This window comes from Rattus rattus, chromosome 13, assembly GCF_011064425.1.
Source record: "Rattus rattus isolate New Zealand chromosome 13, Rrattus_CSIRO_v1, whole genome shotgun sequence".
Lineage (NCBI taxonomy): Eukaryota > Metazoa > Chordata > Mammalia > Rodentia > Muridae > Rattus > Rattus rattus.
In genome coordinates this window covers 61,589,414-61,608,323 of record NC_046166.1, presented here as the reverse complement: position 1 = coordinate 61,608,323, position 18,910 = coordinate 61,589,414, and the positions used below count along the sequence as shown (strand labels likewise).

General features: G+C 41.1%; 1 protein-coding gene across 1 annotated transcript in view; it reads right to left on the bottom strand.

Annotated features, from left to right (window-relative positions):
- Adam32 (ADAM metallopeptidase domain 32) overlaps positions 1 to 18,910 on the bottom strand; it is a 99,859-nt gene that overhangs the window by 18,321 nt on the left and 62,628 nt on the right. The window contains exons 15-17 of the mRNA XM_032919035.1: positions 11,583 to 11,691; positions 4,507 to 4,696; positions 1,096 to 1,182 (exon numbers count right to left, since the gene is read on the bottom strand). Of these exons, the coding sequence (XP_032774926.1) occupies positions 1,096 to 1,182; positions 4,507 to 4,696; positions 11,583 to 11,691 (386 nt within the window). The remainder of the gene's footprint in view (positions 1 to 1,095; positions 1,183 to 4,506; positions 4,697 to 11,582; positions 11,692 to 18,910) is intronic.

Sequence of the window (18,910 nt, the reverse complement as noted above, 5' to 3'; positions counted from 1 at the left end):
TCAGAAGAATAAGTACCCACCACAGCAGGAGTGCTAATAATTAGCTGCTTTCTTCCCTGTAGTTGGTGCCAGAGCCCAACATATAAGATGGTGGCACCCACGCTCATGGTGAGTCTTCCCATCTTAGTTAAAACTCCCTTCAAACAACGCCCTCCCAGGAGATGACACTGGTGTGTCTCCTCAGAGATGTTAGGAGATGAGAATGAAGAGTAACCTTTGCTCCGCACTGCAAATAACATTTGTTACCTTTTGCCTTTCTGGGGACAGCCATTCTGATGGGGTGAGGCTGCTTGCTATTGTATCCATTTGTATCCACCTCCTAACTAATGCTACTGACTGAGCTTTTGTTTCTCAGTCATTCATTAGCTACTTGTATTTCTTGGGAGAAGTGTGTGTATAGCGGAGAGAGTAAAAGCCTCAGGGGCTGCTGGGAGATTAGGGGAAAGGAAAGGATGGAGATGCCCAGCACAGGGTACAGCTGGCTGTGTGATGCAGTAGTAGAGGGTGCCGTCATACATCATCGAAGCCCACAGATGGAGGACACTGAGAGGTTCTAAGACTCTAGTGTTAAACATCAGACTTTGGGTAGCAATAGCCTGTTGAAGTTTATCATCAATTACAACGGATATAACTCTGTGCTGTGTAACACTGACCATTTAATCATTTAAAAGGTTGGTTTTTTTTTAAGATATGCTTTTCTATATAAACATAAAGAGTATTTTCAAGAGAGAAACAAAGCTGATTTTTTTTTCTTTTCTTTTTTTCGGAGCTGGGGACTGAACCCAGGGCTTTGCGCTTGCTAGGCAAGCGCTCTACCACTGAGTCAAATCCCCAACACGGACATTTTTTTTTTTAATGAACCCAGAGACTCCCAGAACAGGAGACTGCCTATCTCCCATTGTAACAGGATATTTTTTTAGAAAAAAGTCATCGGCAATCAAACTTAATCAAAAATGTTTACCAACACTAATAGCTGAGTTTGACTTCTTATTTCAGCCTCCACGTGTCAGAGGGACTTGGCACACCGTACACACCATATGAGATCAATAAGTTAATGGTGTTAAGAAATGCACATGGGGGCACGCTGACACTTACTCCATGCCCGTTGCACTTGGCTTCTGAACACGATATTGATTGAGCCTTAAGAAATCTCGATTCCACGCACACGCCATTTAAGCAAATCTAAAGAAAACAGAAAGAAGTTTCCCACTCAGAGGTCTCCAGCCATCTTAGTATTGTAAATTAGAAATTTAATAACAAGACCATGACCATCAACTGCTATAAGTTCCACACCATTCCTCGAATGTTGACGTCATACTTTGACTTAGCTTAAAATATTTTTTTAAATTCTGTTGACATTTGTTTTCTGACCAGTGTAATATTTACAAATATACCTGTTAATCCCAGAGTATTTAGAGAGTTTCCAGGAACTTCTAGAGTGCTCTAAAGACTGAGTGATAATGGCAGCTCACCATACACAAATACACTGCTGGGATATGAGTGGTGGAAAGGCAAAATTCAGGAAGAAATTTAAAAGCCATGCCACCATTAAAATGTCTTCTATAAGTCAAAACCTCCACTAAAATATAAGGGCTGATACTTTACACAATGTTTCCATAAACTGAGAAATGGGTAGCTTTAATAAGATACAAAACGGCATACTTCTGCACACAGATGTGGTTAGAAAATAAGAGATTTTGAGATAAATTTATTTGCTTTGAATTTTCTGCATATTTGAGTTGAGATCAGGGATTCAAACTAAAATGATCATAATCAATAATATCAGCCAAATTATATTTAGCTTAAACTATGTGCTGGGATTGTTCTGTTTACATTATATAATCTCCTTTATTCTCCACAACAACCCTATTAAATGCTGTTATTTTCCCCAGTGCCCATGTGTTCAAGGCTTTTCCCCACTTTCTCTTCTATTAGTTTGAGTGTATATGGTTTGATGGGAGGTCCTTGATCCACTTGGACTTGAGCTTTGTACAGAGTGATAAGAATGGACTGATTTGCCTTCTTCTACATGCTGATCTCCAGTTGAACCAGCACCATTTGTAGAAAAAGCTATCCTTTAAGGCAAGGACACTGTCATTAGGACAAAATGGCAACCAACAGATTGGGAAAAGATCTTTACCAATCCTACATCTGATAGAGAGCTAATATCTAATATATACAAGGAACTCAAGAAGTTAGACTGCAGAGAATCAAATAACCCTATTAAAAAATGGGGTACAGAGCTAAACAGAAAATTCTCAACTGAGGAACATCGAATGGCCACAAAGCACCTAAAGAAATGTTCAGCATCCTTAGTCATAAGGGAAATGCAAATCAAAACCACCCTGAGATTTCACCTCACACCAGTCAGAATGGCTAAGATCAAAAACTCAGGTGACAATAGATCTGGCGAGGATTGGTGAAAAAGGAACACTCCTCCATTGTTGGTGGGATTGCAAGCTGGTACAACCACTCTGGAAATCAGACTGGAGGTTCTTCAGAAATTTGGACATAGTACTACCTGAGGACCTATTCCTAGGCATATACCCAAAAGATGCTCCAACATATATCAAGGACACATGCTCCACTATGTTCATAGAAGCCTTAGTTATAATAGCCAGAAGCTAGAAAGAACCCAGATTCCCTTAACAGAGGAATGGATACAGAAAATGTGGTACATTTACACAATGAAATACTACTTGGCTATCAAAAACAATGACTTTATGAAATTCATAGGCAAATGGATGGAACTGGAAAATATCATCCTGAGTGAGGTAACCCAATCACAGAAAAACACACATGGTATGTACTCACTGATAAGTGGATATTAGCCCAAAAGCTATAATTACCCAAGATACAATCCACAGACCACATGAAGCTCAAGAAGAAGGAGGATCAACATGCAGATGCTTCAGTCCTTCTTAGAAGGGGGAACAAAGATATTCACGGGAAGAAATACAGAGACAAAGTTTGGAGTAGAAACTGAAGGAAAGGCCATCCAGAGATTGCCCCACCTGGGGATCCAGCCCATATGCAGCCACCAAACCCAGGACAATATTGCTGATGCCAAGAAGTGCAAGCTGACAGGAGCCTGATATAGCTGTCTCCTGAGAGGCTCTGCCAGAGCCTGATAAATACAGAGGTGGATGCTCCCAGCCAACCATTGAACTAAGGACGGGATCCCCATTGGAGGAATTAGAGAAAGGACTGAAAGAGTTGTAAGGGTTTTGCAACCTCATAAGAACAACAATACCAACAAACCAGAGCTCCCAGGGACTAAACCACCAACAAAAGACTACACGTGGACAGACCCATGGCTCCAACTGCATATGTAGCAGAGGATGGCCTTGCTGGGCATCAGTGGGAGGAGAAGCCCTTGGTCCTGCCAAGGCTCAATGACCCAGTGCAGGGAAATATCAGGGCAGGTAGGCAGGAGTGGATGGGTGGGTGAGCACCCTCATAGAAGAAGGGAAAAGGGGGATAAGATAGGAGGCTTATGGACGGGAAACTGGGATAGGGGGATAACATTTGAAATGTAAATTTAAAAATATGCAATAAAAAATAAAATGATACATAAGTTTTAAAAAAAATGCTGTTATTATCCCCAAAATTACTGATTCTCAAAATATCTCACATTGTTCAGGTAACTTATAAAATGTCACATAATAATTCTAAACATCCTGATTTCAAGGATGGTGTGCGCTACTGGGCCACAAAGGCTAAGTGAATTTCTTCTCAGAAGAAAGGTAACGTTTCATGCTATGAAGTGCTTTTACATAAAAGGTTCTGATCTCTCTACTCTAGCCTTCAAGGTCTGGCGTGGATACCCTTGTTCATTGTGTTGAAGTTATAAAGGAATGAAACATTTCTATTTTCTCTATTACTAGCTGAACATCAATTAAATGTATGCATTTCTTCCTCCAGACAGGATTACACAGTGCAAATCAAAATCTGACACTTGAGGGGCTCTGGCCAGCTCGAGTCTGGTGAATATGGCTCTGACAGGCCTTGCCCTTCTTCCCTATCTTCCCCGACCTCCCCACCCAAACCCCATCTTACTAAAATCCATTAGATTACATTCCTTAAGCTAGCCATCCCCCAACCCCTGCCCAACCCAAGGTCTATTCCCTTATTTGGCCACTTCCTCCTTGTGAGGCTGACTACCAAAGTTCGGCTATCAAAAGTCCCCTTTGACTCACCTAATTAACATGCCCAACTAAAATTAAACACCTCACACTAACACAGTTAGTGTTAGTACCATTTTAGGTTTCTAAAACATTTTCCTATGTGACACATCTGTCTTCCCTCCACCCAGAGACATGCTTTTGTCCCCCATCTTCTTTCTTGCCCCTGCCTTTTGTTGCTTGGGGACACATAAATCCCCTTTGTGCTGAGAACTTGGTCTTGGGGGTCCTGAGCCAATACCAATCCTAACAATATTTTAATATGAAAATGCTGACCAAAATAATAAGTGAAACTAGATTTTTTTTAAAGAAACTGACTCACCCTATCAAGATCACATACAGCACCATTAAGAACCCTGAGTGGATCTTCCTTGACGCTTGATCCAAAGTCCACAGATATACAAACTTTGTCTCTCACAAAAGCATAGATCACGGAAGCGGTGCTGCTGTTGGGTGGGATGAAAGGAAGTTTGCTAGGGTACGTACAAACTAATCTCCCACATATGAGATTCCTAAAAACATAAATTGATTGGTAGGCATCAGCATCAAGTGGTTATTAGAAGTGCTTTTGTTTTTTTTTTTTGGTTTTTTTTTTCATCTTTATTAACTTGGGTATTTCTTATTTACCTTGAATGTTATTCCCTTTCCCAGTTCGGGCAAACATCCCCTAACCCCTCCCCCTCCCCCTTCTCTATGGGTGTTCCCTCCCATCCTCCCCCATTATCGCCCTCCCCAATAATCATGTTCATTGGGGTTCAGTCTTGGCAGGACCCAGGCTTCCCCTTCCACTGGTGCTCTTACTAGGCTATTCATTGCTACCCTATGAGGTTGGGCCCAGGGTCAGTCAATGTATAGTCTTTGGGTAGTGGCTTAGTCCCTGGGAAGCTCTGGTTGCTTGGCATTGTTGTTCATATGGGGTCTCAAGCCCCTTCAAGCTCTTCCAGTTCTTTCTCTGATTCCTTCAACGGGGGTCCTGTTCTCAGTTCAGTGGTTTAATGATGGTATTTGCCTATGTATTTGCTGTATTCTGGCTGTGTCTCTCAAGACAGATCTACATCCGGTTCCTGTCAGCCTGCACTTCTTTGCTTCATCCATCTTATCTAGTTTGGTGGCTGTATATGTATGGGCCACATGTGGGGCAGGCTCTGAATGGATGTTCCTTCTGCCTCTGTTCTAAACTTTGCCTCCCTATTCCCTCCCAAGGGTATTCTTGTAATGATTCTGTATTCACACCAACATTAAAAGGATATCATGTGTTGATATAAACATTTAGAATAGAAAGTTCAAACCCACTGATGTAAAGAATTCATTGTTACTCACAGTCCCCTTGCTTACTCTGTTGATTTTATATTTACTATCAAGTAATCAGTGAGTGACAGAAAATAGTCAATAAATTTGTTAGATGTACCCTCAAGGACTTTACTACTTTATTTAAACATGATAAAATCCACTACAAATAAAATAGGTCCCTATAAAAATTTAAAATAAGGTGATATTCTAGCTTATTAGTTCCAGAAAGCTCCATGGATAGTTACAGAGCCAAAGCTTACAAGTTAGTTTTAACCGGAAAGCATAAGCAATTCAAGGACACATCAAAGAAGTGGCATGTTTAAGAACCTACAAATGGCTGCTCTAAGCAGCCTATTATCCCAGGGATATCTCCATTCTCCCACCACCTCTCCTCCACCTCCATCAGACTCCTGAACCATATAGGTAAACTTCCCTTCCCCAACCCATCTTCTCTGCTCTCTGAGCCTGCTGGGCCAAGCCACCTCTCCACCTCTCCACCCACCTTCATTGGGCCTGAGGCTCCTGAATCGTACAGAACTGCAGGTACAGAACCATATATCCCACGGATATCCATCATAGGCCTGCCACACTAGGATCATTGAGGTTCATCCCCCTCCCAATACCTACTACCAGAACATTCAGGGACCAAAACCATCCAGATGGCTAAAGGCCCTCAAAAGAACACAAGAGCCAGGGCAACGTGACGCCTTCAAAGCACAGCTAACCTACTACAGAAAGCCCTGGGTATTCTAACACAACTGAAACAGAAGAAAATGGTCTTAGATCCAAGCTTATAAACATGATAAAGGCCAGTAAAGAGGAAATGGATAAGTCCCTTAAAGAAATACAGGAAAATATGATCAAACAGATACAGATCTTTAAAGAGGAAACAAGTCCCTTAAGACAAACAAGAAAATACAATTTTAAAAGGTAAAGGAAATAAATAAAACTGTGCAAGACCTGAAAGTGGAAGTAGAAGCAATAAAGAAAACACAGACTGGGGAAATTCTGAGATGGAAAACCTAGGTGGGAACCGGAACGACAGATGCAAGCCTCACAAACAGAATACAGGAAATAGAAGACAGAAGAAATTGATACATCAGTCAAAGAAAATGTTAAAGCTAAAAAAAATTCCTGACACAGAATCTGGGATACCATGAAAAGATTAACCTAAGAATAATAGGAACAGAAGAAGGTGAAGAGTCCCCAGAATATATTCTCAACAAAATCATAAAGAAAACTTTCCCAACCTAAAGAAAGAGATGCCTACAGACATACAGGAAGCTTATAAAACACCAATTAGACTGGACCAGAAAAGAAAATAATAATAGTCAAAACGTGAAATCTATAGAACAAAAAAAAGAATACTAAAACAGCAAGGGAAAAGGCCAAGTAGCATACAAAGTCAGATGTATCAGAATTACACCCAACTTTTCAATACAGAATCTAAAATCTAGAAGGGGCTAGATAGATATCTTGTAACCTCTAAAAGTCCACATGTGCCAACCTAGATTATTATACCCAGCAAAACTCTCAAAAACCATAGATGGAGAAAACAAGATATTTCAAGACAAATCCAAATTCAAACAGTATCTATCCACAAATCCAGCCCTACAGAAAGTACTAGAAGGAAACCTCCAACTCAAGAAGGTAACTACATTCAAAAAGCTCAGGAAATAAGTAATTCCATACCAGCAAAAACAAGGAAAGCACACACACACACACACACACACACACACACACACACACACACACACACACCACCGATAGCAAAATAGCAGGAAATAACAATCACTAGTCAATATCTCTCAACATAAATGAACTCAATTATCCAATAAAAATGCTAACCAATTGACAGGACATCCAGACAAAAACTAAACAGAGAAATAATGAAACTAACAGACATTATGAATCAAATGGACCTAACAGACATCTATAGAATATTTCACCCAAACATGAAAGAATATACCTTCCTCTCAGCACCTCATAGATCCTCCTCCAAAACTGACCATATAATCTGTCACAAAGCAAGCCTCAACAGATACAAAAAAAATTTAAAAATGCCTTGAGTCTTATCAGATTACCATGGATTAAAGCTGAACTTCAATAACAACAGAAACACTGGACTGCCTACACACTCGTGGAAATTGGACAGCTCTTTACTTGATTATCGCTGGGGCAGGGAAGAAATAAAGAAATTAAAGGCTTTCTAGAATTTAATGGAAATGAGGGTCCAACATACCCAAATTTATGGGACAAATGAAAACTGTCAAGAGCAAAGTTTATAGTACTCAGTGCCTCCACAAAGAAATTAGAAAGTTCTCAAATCAGCAATTTAAAAGCACACCTGAGGGTTGGGGATTTAGCTCAGTGGTAGAGTGCGTACCTAGGAAGCGCAAGGCCCTGGGTTCGGTCCCCAGCTCCGAAAAAAAGAACCAAAAAAAAAAAAAAGATGGGCTGTGGTAAAAGCACACCTGAAAGCTCTGAAGAAGGAAGAAGAAGAGGGGGGAGGAGGGGAGGAGGAAGAGGAGGAGGAGGGGGAGAGAAGGAGGAGAAGGAGAAGAAGGGAAGGAAGAGGAGGAAGAGGAAGAAGAGGAAGAAAGCACACCAAAGAGCCAAAGAGGAGAAAATCAAAATCAGGACTGAAATTGAAAAGTAAGAAACAACAACCAAAAAAAAATAAAAATAAAAAGAATCAACAAAACCAAGAGCTGGTTCTTTGAGAAAAATCAACAAAATGGACAAACCCTTAGCCAAACTAGCCAGAGAGATAGTATCCAAATAAACAAAATCAGTAATGAAAAGGGAGATATAACAATGGACACTGAGGAAATTCAAAGAATCATTAGATCTTGCTTCAAAAACCTATATCCCACATAACTGGAAAATCTTAGTGAAATTAAGAATTTTCTAGACAGACAACACTTACCAAAGTTAAATCAAGACCAGATAAACTATTTAAACAGCCCTATAACACCGAAAGATATAGAAGCAACCATTAAAAGTCTCTCAACTAAAAATAACCCAGGGCCAGAAGGTTCTAGTATAGAATCCTACCAGACTTTCAAAGAAGAGCTAATTCCAATACTACTAAAACTATTCCACAAAATAGAAACACAAGTAACACTGCCAAATTCATTCTATGAGGCCCCAGTCACCCTGATACCTAAACTACACAAAGACAAAGAGAACTTCAGACTGATTACTTTTATGAATATTGATGTAATAAAAAAATACTCAATAAAATACAGATAAACTGAATCCAGGAATACATCAAAGACATCATCTATCAAGTTCAAGTAGGCTTCATTCAAGGGATGGTTTAATATGTGAAAATTCATCAACATAATCCACCATATAAAACTGAAAGAAAAAAATTACACGATTGTCTCATTAGATGTTGAAAAAGCCTTTGATGAAATCCAACACCTCTTCATGCTAAAAATATTAGAGAAATTAGGGATACAGGACACATACCTAAACATAATCAAAGCAATTTACAGCAAGCCAGTAGCCAACATCAACTAAATGAGGAGAAACTTAAAGCATTTCCATTAAAATCTGGGACAAGGTAAGGCTGGAGTACAGGAGACAAGTTCACCACCAGTGGTTCAGGCTCGAAGATCAATAGTTGATAAATGGGACCTCATGAAACTGCAAAGTTTCTGTAAGGCAAAGGACACTGTCAATAGGGCAAATTGGCAGACCACAGATTGGAAAAGGTTCTTCACCAACCCTATACCTGGCAGAGAGCTAATATCCATAATTTACAAAGAAATTATAATATCTGCAATATCAAAGAACTCCAGAAGTTATACACCAACAGCCCAAATAACCCAATTGAAAAAATGGGGTACAGAACTAAACAGAGAATTCTCAACAGAGGAATCTCAAGTGGCCAAAAGTACTTAAAGAAATGTTCGAAGTCCTTAGTCATCAGGGAAATGCAAATCAAAACAACTCTGAGGTTCCAACTCTGAATGACTAAGATCAAAAAACTCAAGAGATAGCACATCCTGGCAAGGATGTGGAACAAGGGGAACGCTCTTCCATTGCTGGTGGGAGTGTAAACTTGTACAACCACTTTGGAAATCAAGTTGGCGGTTTCTCAGAAAACTGGGGAATAGTTCTACCTGAAGATCCAGTTATACCACTCCTGGGCATATATGCTCAAAAGATGTTCCACCATCCCACAAAGACACAACATCTGTGTTCATAGCAGCTTTATTGGTAATAGCCAGAAGCTGGAAACAACCTAGATGTCCCTCAACTGAAGAATGGATAAAGAAAACGTGCTATATCTACACGATGGAATACTATTCAGATATTAAAAACCAAGACATCGTGAATTTTGCAGGCAAATGGATAGAACTGGAGAATATCAACCTGAGTGAGGAAAGCAATCCCAAAAGGACATGCATGGTGTGTACTCATAAGTAGATATTAGCCATAAGGTACAGGATAACCGTGTTATACTCCACAGACCCAAAGAAGCTAAACAAGAAGAAAGGCCCAAGTGAGGAAGCTTGAGTTTCACTTAGCAGGGGGAATGAAATAGTTTTAAGAGGCAGGATGGTGGAAGGGAACTGGGAGAGAACTGGATAAGGAGGGGAATGTGAGGTTTAGGATCAGGTGTGGGGAAGGACAGAAGAGATGGCCAGATGGCCATGAAAATGAATGGAAATCTGCAACTTATGGGAGTGAGAAGGGGGCATCTCCAGGAAAAGACAGAGACCTGGGATAAGGGAGGTGCCCAAGAATCAATGGGGATGACCTTAGCTGGAACCTAAAGAGGCCACCTCTTGTAACCAGACAGGATCCCCAGTGGAGCAATAGAGACACCAACCCACCCACAAAACTTTCAACCCAAAATATGTCCTGTCTACCAGTAACGCAGGCAAGGGAGATGGAGCAGAGGCTGAGGGAATGGCCAACCAATAACCGGCCCAACAGGAGACCCATCTCATGGCCAAGCACCAATCCCTGACGCTATTAATGATGCTCTGCTATGTTTGCAGACAGGAACAAGTTGTCCTGAGAGGCTCCACCCAGCATCTGACTCAGTCAGTTACAGACACCCACAGCCAAACAGTGGATGGAGGTTGGGGACTCTTATGGAAGCGTAGGAGGAAGGATTTCAGGCCCTGAAGGGAATTGGAACTCCACAGGAAGACCAACCGAGTCAGCTAACCTGGACCCATAGGGGCTCTCAGAGTCTGAACCACCAACCAAAGAGCAGCTTGGCCTTTGTGTGGGTCAAATAACTGGAGCGGGGGCTATCACAAAAGTTGTTACTTGTACATGAGATATACTCTTCTAGCTGGGCTGCCTTATCTGGCCTCAGTGGGAGAAGAAGTACCTAACCTCACAGAGACTTGAAGTGTTGGGTGGGATGGGGAGGATATCTGGGGTGAGGGACAGCAGCTCATAGGAGAAGAGGGATGATGGGGAAGGACTGTGGGAGGGGGCAACCGAGGGGGATTAAAATGAATAAGTAAAAACAAACTTCAAGGGGTTGGAGATTTAGCTCAGTGGTAGAGCACTGGGTTCGGTCTGCAACTCCAGAAAAAACAAAAAACAAACAAACAAACAAAAAAAAAGAACAAATTTCAAAGTCTATAAATGACATGAGCATGTGCGCATGCATGTGCATTGCTGATTATTATTTAAGCCAGTGTCTAGTACATAATAGGATCTAAATAAATATTTTTATTAAACTCAGGGACAAATTATTAAGAAGCTCTCTCTGAAGATGTAGGAGAGAGTGAGCTTAATTTATAAATGTGAAGTAATGTTCATCTTAGGTAAACCGTCAAAGGGATCATTTTCACAAGCAAGAAAATCTGTAGCTGTTGAGGAGAAGGCTCTGTAGGTATCCTTCTGGTTTTAGATTGGATTTAGGGGCTGCATGATCACCTGTAAATAAATGTCTTAAACTGTTATTCCGAAGCACAACAGTGTCCAAGCCTGGACCTTTGTTTGGGCTTCAGAGTACCTTCCATGCAGATGTGCTAATTGAAACAACTGGAATTCATGGTATATTCTAAAAATAAAAACTAAGTAAGAAAGGATAGAACATAGAAAGTATCACTGTTCTGTGTGGCACACCTCCATCCACAGAATATGTATCTGTTTTGCTGGTCTTTGCCACAGTTGCCAAACCTATCATTTTGGCCCTGGATTTCTTCATAGCAGGCAAATGGAGCATTGGTTGAACCTATCAAAATTAGAAACATATTTAGATTAGATTATATATCTATGCTTCTCTGTGTCCTAATACACCATGTTTCCTTACCTCTATCTCCACTATTCCCTAACTCAGAAGGTTTTCTAATAAGTAGTAAGGACAGAGAAAGAACTAAAGTGAAAGACAGTGTTCATGACTACGATGTGATGCTATCTTGATACACTGTATTCATTTCTGTGACATAAAATACAAGAGAAAGGAGAGTTATGCATGCGCGGGTAGAGCACAAAGCTTTGTTCAAGAAAACAACAAAAAAGGCACCATTGCTTAGATAGGAGATAAGTTTTCCCAAAGGCTTATCACTGGAGGCTTAGTCCTGGGTATCATAAGCAATCATGGACGAGGTATCTGCCCTATTCAAGGTATTAATCCACTGGTGGATCTGTAAGTTAGTAGCATTAATAAAAGGTGTGGGGGGGAGATAGGTTAGGTTGCAAATCACTAAAACCATTCATGGTTTTAATGTCAACATAACAATAATATGGGAATAATGCCTCCAGAAAGGATTATCTAGATCAGGTTGGCCTATGCTTTCCTGCAATTATGAACTTTAACCCGGAATCATAAAAATTCTCCCCCAAGTTGCTTTAATTAGGGTATTTCATCACAGCAACTGGAAGTGAGACTAGTGGGGTGCGTCTTATACACGCCTCCCCATTAGTGTGATTAGAGACTCACTTCAGATCAAACTTTGTTGCCCAGAGGAAGACTGAGACACTAAAAGGAAAGCACTTTGGAAATGTGACATCATCTGCTAAATGCTCCCTTAAATCCCTTACCGAAGTCTTCTAAGTCATAGAAGTCGCCTATCTAGAAACAAGATGTAGGTGTCCTGTGCTACATTATCAAGTCCTATGAGATACAATTGGATAATAGATGCATTTTAGCACACTGTTACTCATAGAGGGTACTAGGGTAACAAGATACAGGGTAAGTACTATAAACAATTGAGATAATACTTTAAAAATATCATGGGGTACTAGAGAGCTTGGCATTGCCTCTCCTGACAACTATTAGAGATAATTAAACATAGGAGAAAGTGGTTTCCATCAGGTGAGACAGAGCACACAAAAACATTAAGCATACTTACCTGACATGGAACACTTCTCAGCTTTGACTAATGGGTATTGCAGCTTACGATATCGAACCAAACCCTGCCTCCCCATACTCTTTTATTTTATGACATTAGTGAGTTAGATGATGAGGCCAAACTTAAAAGTGGGTTTTTCGTCCATTTCCCTTTCCGTCTCTTAATTGGAGTCTTCTCGATAAAGCCCCCTAAGTACAGTGTAAGTAGGGTCACATCTCTTCTTGCCTACCATATATATTACTTCCCAATGATTCCCATCCACATGATCTACTAGCGAAATACAAAGTACAATGATCTTTTAAAAACTAAAACCATATTTTTAGTCTCTTACTTAAACATTTCAACTGGTCAATCACACACACACACACACACACACACACACTACTCTTCTTATCCTGATACACTATGTTTTAGCCATACTCCCCTCCAGGTTTTAGCCATACTCCCCCTCCAGGCCTTACATCAGTGATCCTCTACCTGTGGGTCCCGATCGTGGGGAAACACATATTTCTGATGGTCTTAGAACCTGAGACACCGCTCTGTAGCAAAACTGCAGTTATTAAGCAGAAACCAGAATATACTTATGGTTGGGTGTTCCTAAGAGCGTCAGAGGGCCTGGAGAGATGACTCGGCAGTTAAGAGCACTGATTGCTCTTCCTGAAGTCCGAGTTCAATTCCCAGCAACCACAAGGTGGCTTATAACCATCGGTAATGGGTTCTGATGCCCATTTCTGGTCTATGTCTGAGGAGAGTGACAATGTACTCACACTACACTCATTAAATGAATGAATGAATGAATGAATGAATGAATGAATGAATGAATGAATGATTGGGAACTGTTCACACCCACACTCTACAAACTGCTAAGACATCAGCTGCACTTCTCACCCTGGATGCTACTTCCAAACCATCCCTTGACTGTTCCTTCTCACTGCTCACATTTCTTCTGGAGTTTCACATCCTCAGACAAGCGTGTCTAGGACTTACACTTGTGGCAGCTAGGCTTTCTTCTGTCACCCTGGCTCTGGTTTTGCACTGTTGGTTCACTTGTTCAATTTTCGCTAAGATCACCCACATTGTCGTGCACTTTTAAATTTTAGACATTTTTATTTATCTATCAATAAATTTTGCATTTGTCTGATGCGACCAAGACCTACCACTGGAATTCAAGCCCTACATGCATTGGAAACTCCCGAGTCTTAGCCCTGTTACTCTCACCAAATTCTTGTCTGTATTCTCAAAGTAGGAAGGTTGTTTCATCCAATCAGGCTGCTAGATAAATATTTACAGAATTATTATGGCGCATATATAACTGACTAGCATCAAACATGGGCTAGATTGGTGACCATGTCCAATTCTCTTTTACATGAATTTGGCAGTCAAAACCAGGACTTCACACATGAGCTATACCTGTTTTATTTGAACGTATAAAGGGCTTTTTATTTTGCTGATGAGCCTAGCTTTTAATGGCAGAGCCATCTCTCTAGCCCCTAGATATCTTTTTTTTTTTTAATTAACTTGAGTATTTCTTATTTACATTTCAAATGTTATTCCCTTTCGGTTTCCGGGCAAACATCCCCTAACCCCCCCCACCCCTCTATATGGGTGTTCCTCCCCCATCCTCCCCCTGCCCTCCCCCAACAATCCATTCACTGGGGTTCAGTCTTTAGCAGGACCAAGGGCTTCCCCTTCCACTGGTGCTCTTACTAGGCTATTCATTTGCTACCTATGAGGTTGGAGCCCAGGTCAGTCCATGTATAGTCTTTGGGTAGTGGCTTAGTCCCTGGAAGCTCTGGTTGCTTGGCATTGTTGTTCATGGGGTCTCAACCCCTTCAAGCTCTTCCAGTTCTTTCTCTGATTCCTTCAACGGGGTCCCATTCTTAGTTCAGTGGTTTAATGATGGTATTTGCCTATGTATTTGCTGTATTCTGGCTGTGTCTCTCAAGACAGATCTACATCCGGTTCCTGTCAGCCTGCACTTCTTTGCTTCATCCATCTTGTCTAATTGGGTGGCTGCATATGTATGGGCCACATGTGGGGCAGGCTCTGAATGGGTGTTCCTTCTGCCTCTGTTTTAATCTTTGCCTCCCTATTCCCTGCCAAGGGTATTCTTGTTCCCCTTCTAAAGAAGGAGTGAAGCATTCGCATTTTGATCATCCGTCTTGAGTTTCATGTGTTCTGTGCACCTAGATATCTTTTTAAGAATAATATTTGAAATAAACTCTTTGGTGGTCTTTCCAAATGTTTTTTTTTTTTCCAGCACAATTTCACTCTACTGAAACCCATTTTACTTTCTCTCTTGTAGTCTGAATGAGGAGTTATTAATCCTATAGCATTCAGAGATCTTGCAGAGGGAACCATGTGAAAATTTCCAGAGAGGGGGATTTTTCTGGGTCAGAAAAATCATCTGTCTTCTGCAATGTGGTAGATTAAATTCCCCTGTTCCTGCCATAATGCAGTCCATCTTCCCATTCATACTTGATTTATATGTTTAGGTCTCCTGGCACCAGCTGCACACGGATTTATAATATATCTGCTTGAGGATCTGGAGGACAGACACACAAAGAGCTACAACTTTAGTTGCTGGGGAGTCGACTGGTTTCCTGTGCCCGTGGTTCGAGTGCTTAAGACGCAGGTGTGTGCGACAGCTACGGTACAGAGCTGGCATCCATAGCTTAGAGCAGGGCCCAAGGAAGTGTCAGCTTCCTGAAGTACTTGTCCAATTGGAGGGGTACCCAAGTCTGAAACACTGGCAAAAATGGAGAAATTGCAGAGCTGGAGTCTGCAGTGTGGATATATGAAAGAACACATGGGTTCAGGGCCAGGGGTTCAGTTGGATCAGGAAGAGGCCGCTCTTCTAGAAGCTGTGTGATAGGAACTACTTCTTGGCACAGTGGAGAAAAGCACCATAGCATTGCCTTCTTCAGGAAAGTTTTGGAAAGGTGGCTGTTGGTGGCCAAATTTGCCCCCAATCCCAGACTCCTGCAGACATCAGCAACCACCAGGTGAGAGCCCTACCCCCAGTTCCCTGCCTGCTGGCCTCTCTGGACAAACCCAGCAGCAGTGAGCACCACCACACTCCCTCTGCACTACATTTCCCCAGGGCGAAACCCTGCCTGCATCCCTGGAGGCCTGCTGCTACCAAGGACAACCAAAAGAGATAGCCAAGCCCCAAGCCCCTGCCTGCTGGCTTCCCCCAGCAAGCCGGGAAGCATTGAGGTATGTGCCCTGTCCCCTATGTGCCCCATCTTCTGATCTATCCATCTAACCAAATCCCAGATAGCTGCAGCTATCAGTATCTACCAGATTAAACCCTCAATCCTGATTCCCTGCCTTTGGCCCCCACCCAGTAGACATGAGCCCCACCATGACCCTCTACACTCCATTTCTTGGGCCACAACTCTGCCTGCATCCCTGAAGGCCTGCTGCTGCCTAGGAAAAACAGAGGCCTACAACCATCTGGGACCATGAGCTCTACCTGCATACTTGGAGGTCTGCCCCACCCCAGGACAGCGAGCAGCCTGAGGTCATCAGGCCCAACCAACACTGTCCGTAGGCACAAAAGCCTGCTACTACCTGCTATGGCCTGCAGACTACCAGGGACTACCAGCTCTACCTGAAAACTGCTCCCATCAGGGACTATCAGGCCTTCCAACACTAGGGACAACCAAATTACTAAAGACCAGTGTAAGAATACAATCAAAAATAGCCAAGGCAGTATGGCACCTCTAGAACCCAGCACCTTATGGAACCTTCTGCAAAACTGACCATATAATTGGTCATAAAACAGACCTCAACAGATACAAGAAGATTGAAATAATCCCATGCATCCTATCAGATCACCATAGACTAAGGCTGGTTCTTCAGTAACAACAAAAATAACAAAAAGCCCACATACACATGGAGGTTGAACAATGCTCTAGTCAATGATAACTTGGTCAAGGAAGAAATAAAGAAAGAAATTAGGGACTTTTTAGAATTTAATGAAAATGAAGGCACAACATACCCAAACTTATGGGACACAATGAAAGCTGTGCTAAGAGGAAAACTCATAGTACATCCAAAAGGGAATTGGAGAGAGCACACAATAGCAGCTTGACAGCACACCTAAAAGCTCTAAAACAAAAAGAAACAAATACACCCAAGAGGAGTAGAAGGCAGGAAATGATCAAACTCAGGGCTGAAATCAACCAAGTAGAAACGAAAAGAACTATACCAAGAATGAACAATAGTAGGAGCTGGTTCTCTGAGAAAATCAACAAGATAGAAAAACCCTTAGCCAGACTAGCCAGAGGGCACAGAGACAGTATCCAAATTAACAAATTCAGAAATGAAAAGGGAGCAGGGAAGGAAGGGGAGATGGATGAGGAGGGGAATACCCTCATAGAAGAAGGGGAAGGGGATGGGGTAGGGGACTTATGTCCAGGAAACTGGGAAAGGGAATAACATTTGAAATGTAAATGAAAAAAATCTAATAAAAAAAGATTCAAAGTAAAACAAAAAAGAAAGAAATGAAAAGGGAGAGATAACAACAGAAACAAGAAATTCAAAAAAATTAACAGATCCTACTACAAAAGCCTATACTCAAAAAAACTGGAAAATCTGGATGAAATGGACAATTTTCTAGACAGATACCAGGCACCAAAGTTAAATCAGGATCAGATAAACCATCTAAGCAGTCCCATAGCTCCTGAAGAAATAGAGGTAGTCATTAAAAGTCTCCCAACCAAAAAAAGCCCAGGATGAGAGGAGTTTAGTGCAGAATTCTATCAGACCTTTATAGAAAACCTAATGTCAATACTGTCCAAACTATTCCACAAAATAGAAACAAAAGGAACACTATCCAATTCCTTCTATGAACCACGCTTACCATTATACTTAAACCACATAGATCCAACGAAGAAAGAAAACTTCAGACCAAATTCCCTTATGAATATCAATGCAAAAATACTTAATAAAATTCTCACAAACTGAATCTAAGGACACATTAAAACAATCATCCATCATGATCAAGTAGGCTTCATCCCAGGATGCAGGAATGGTTCAATATGGAAATCCATCAATGTAATCACTATATAAACAAACTCAAAGAAAGAAAGCACATGATCATCTCATTAGATGCTGAGAAAGCATTTGAGAAAATTCAGCACCCCTTCATGTTAAAAGTCTTGGGAAGATCAACAATTCAAGGCCCATAACTAAACATAATAAAAGCAATATACAGCCAACCAGTAGCCAACATCAAACTAAAAGGAAAGAAACTTGAAGCAATCCCACTAAAATCAGGGACTAAACAAGGCTGCCCACTCTCTCCCTACCTATTCAATATAGTACTTGCAGCCCTAGCCAGAGCAATCGGACAACAATAGGAGGTAAAATGGATACAAATTGGAAAGAAAGAAGTCAAAATATCACTATTTGCAGAAGATATAATGGATACTTAAGTGACCCCAAAAGTTCCACCAGAGAACTGCAAAATTCTACCAGACTTTCAATGAAGAGCTAATACCAATACTCCTCAAACTATTCTACAAAATAGAAACAAATGGAGCATTGCCAAACTCATTCTATGAGGCCCCAGTCACTCTAATACCTAAACCAGACAAAAGACTCAACAGAGAAAGAAAACTTTCAGACCAATTTCCCTCATGAACATTGAAGTTAAAAATACTCAATAAAATACTGGTAAACCAAATGCAAGAACATGTCAAAGATATCATCTACCATGACCAAGTATGCTTCGTCCCAGGGGTACAGGAGTGATTCAATAAAGGAAAATTCAGAAATCCACCTAGGTGTATTCAAAGGACATGGAGGCATTTTCTTAAAGAGAAATGTGTGTTTCCAGGTGTGTGATTTCATGTTTCTCAATAGTCAAGATTTTGAAACAACCTAAAGGTCCATTGACAAATTAAAGAATAATGACTAGATTAAACATAATTTGTAAAAGATAGATATATATGAATAGGTGTGTGTGTGTGTGTGTGAGAGAGAGAGAGAGAGAGAGAGAGAGAGAGAGAGAGAGAGAGAGAGAGAGAGAGACACCTTGCTTCAGTTTTGTCACAAGAATAAATCTCTAAGACATTGTGTTATGTGAAA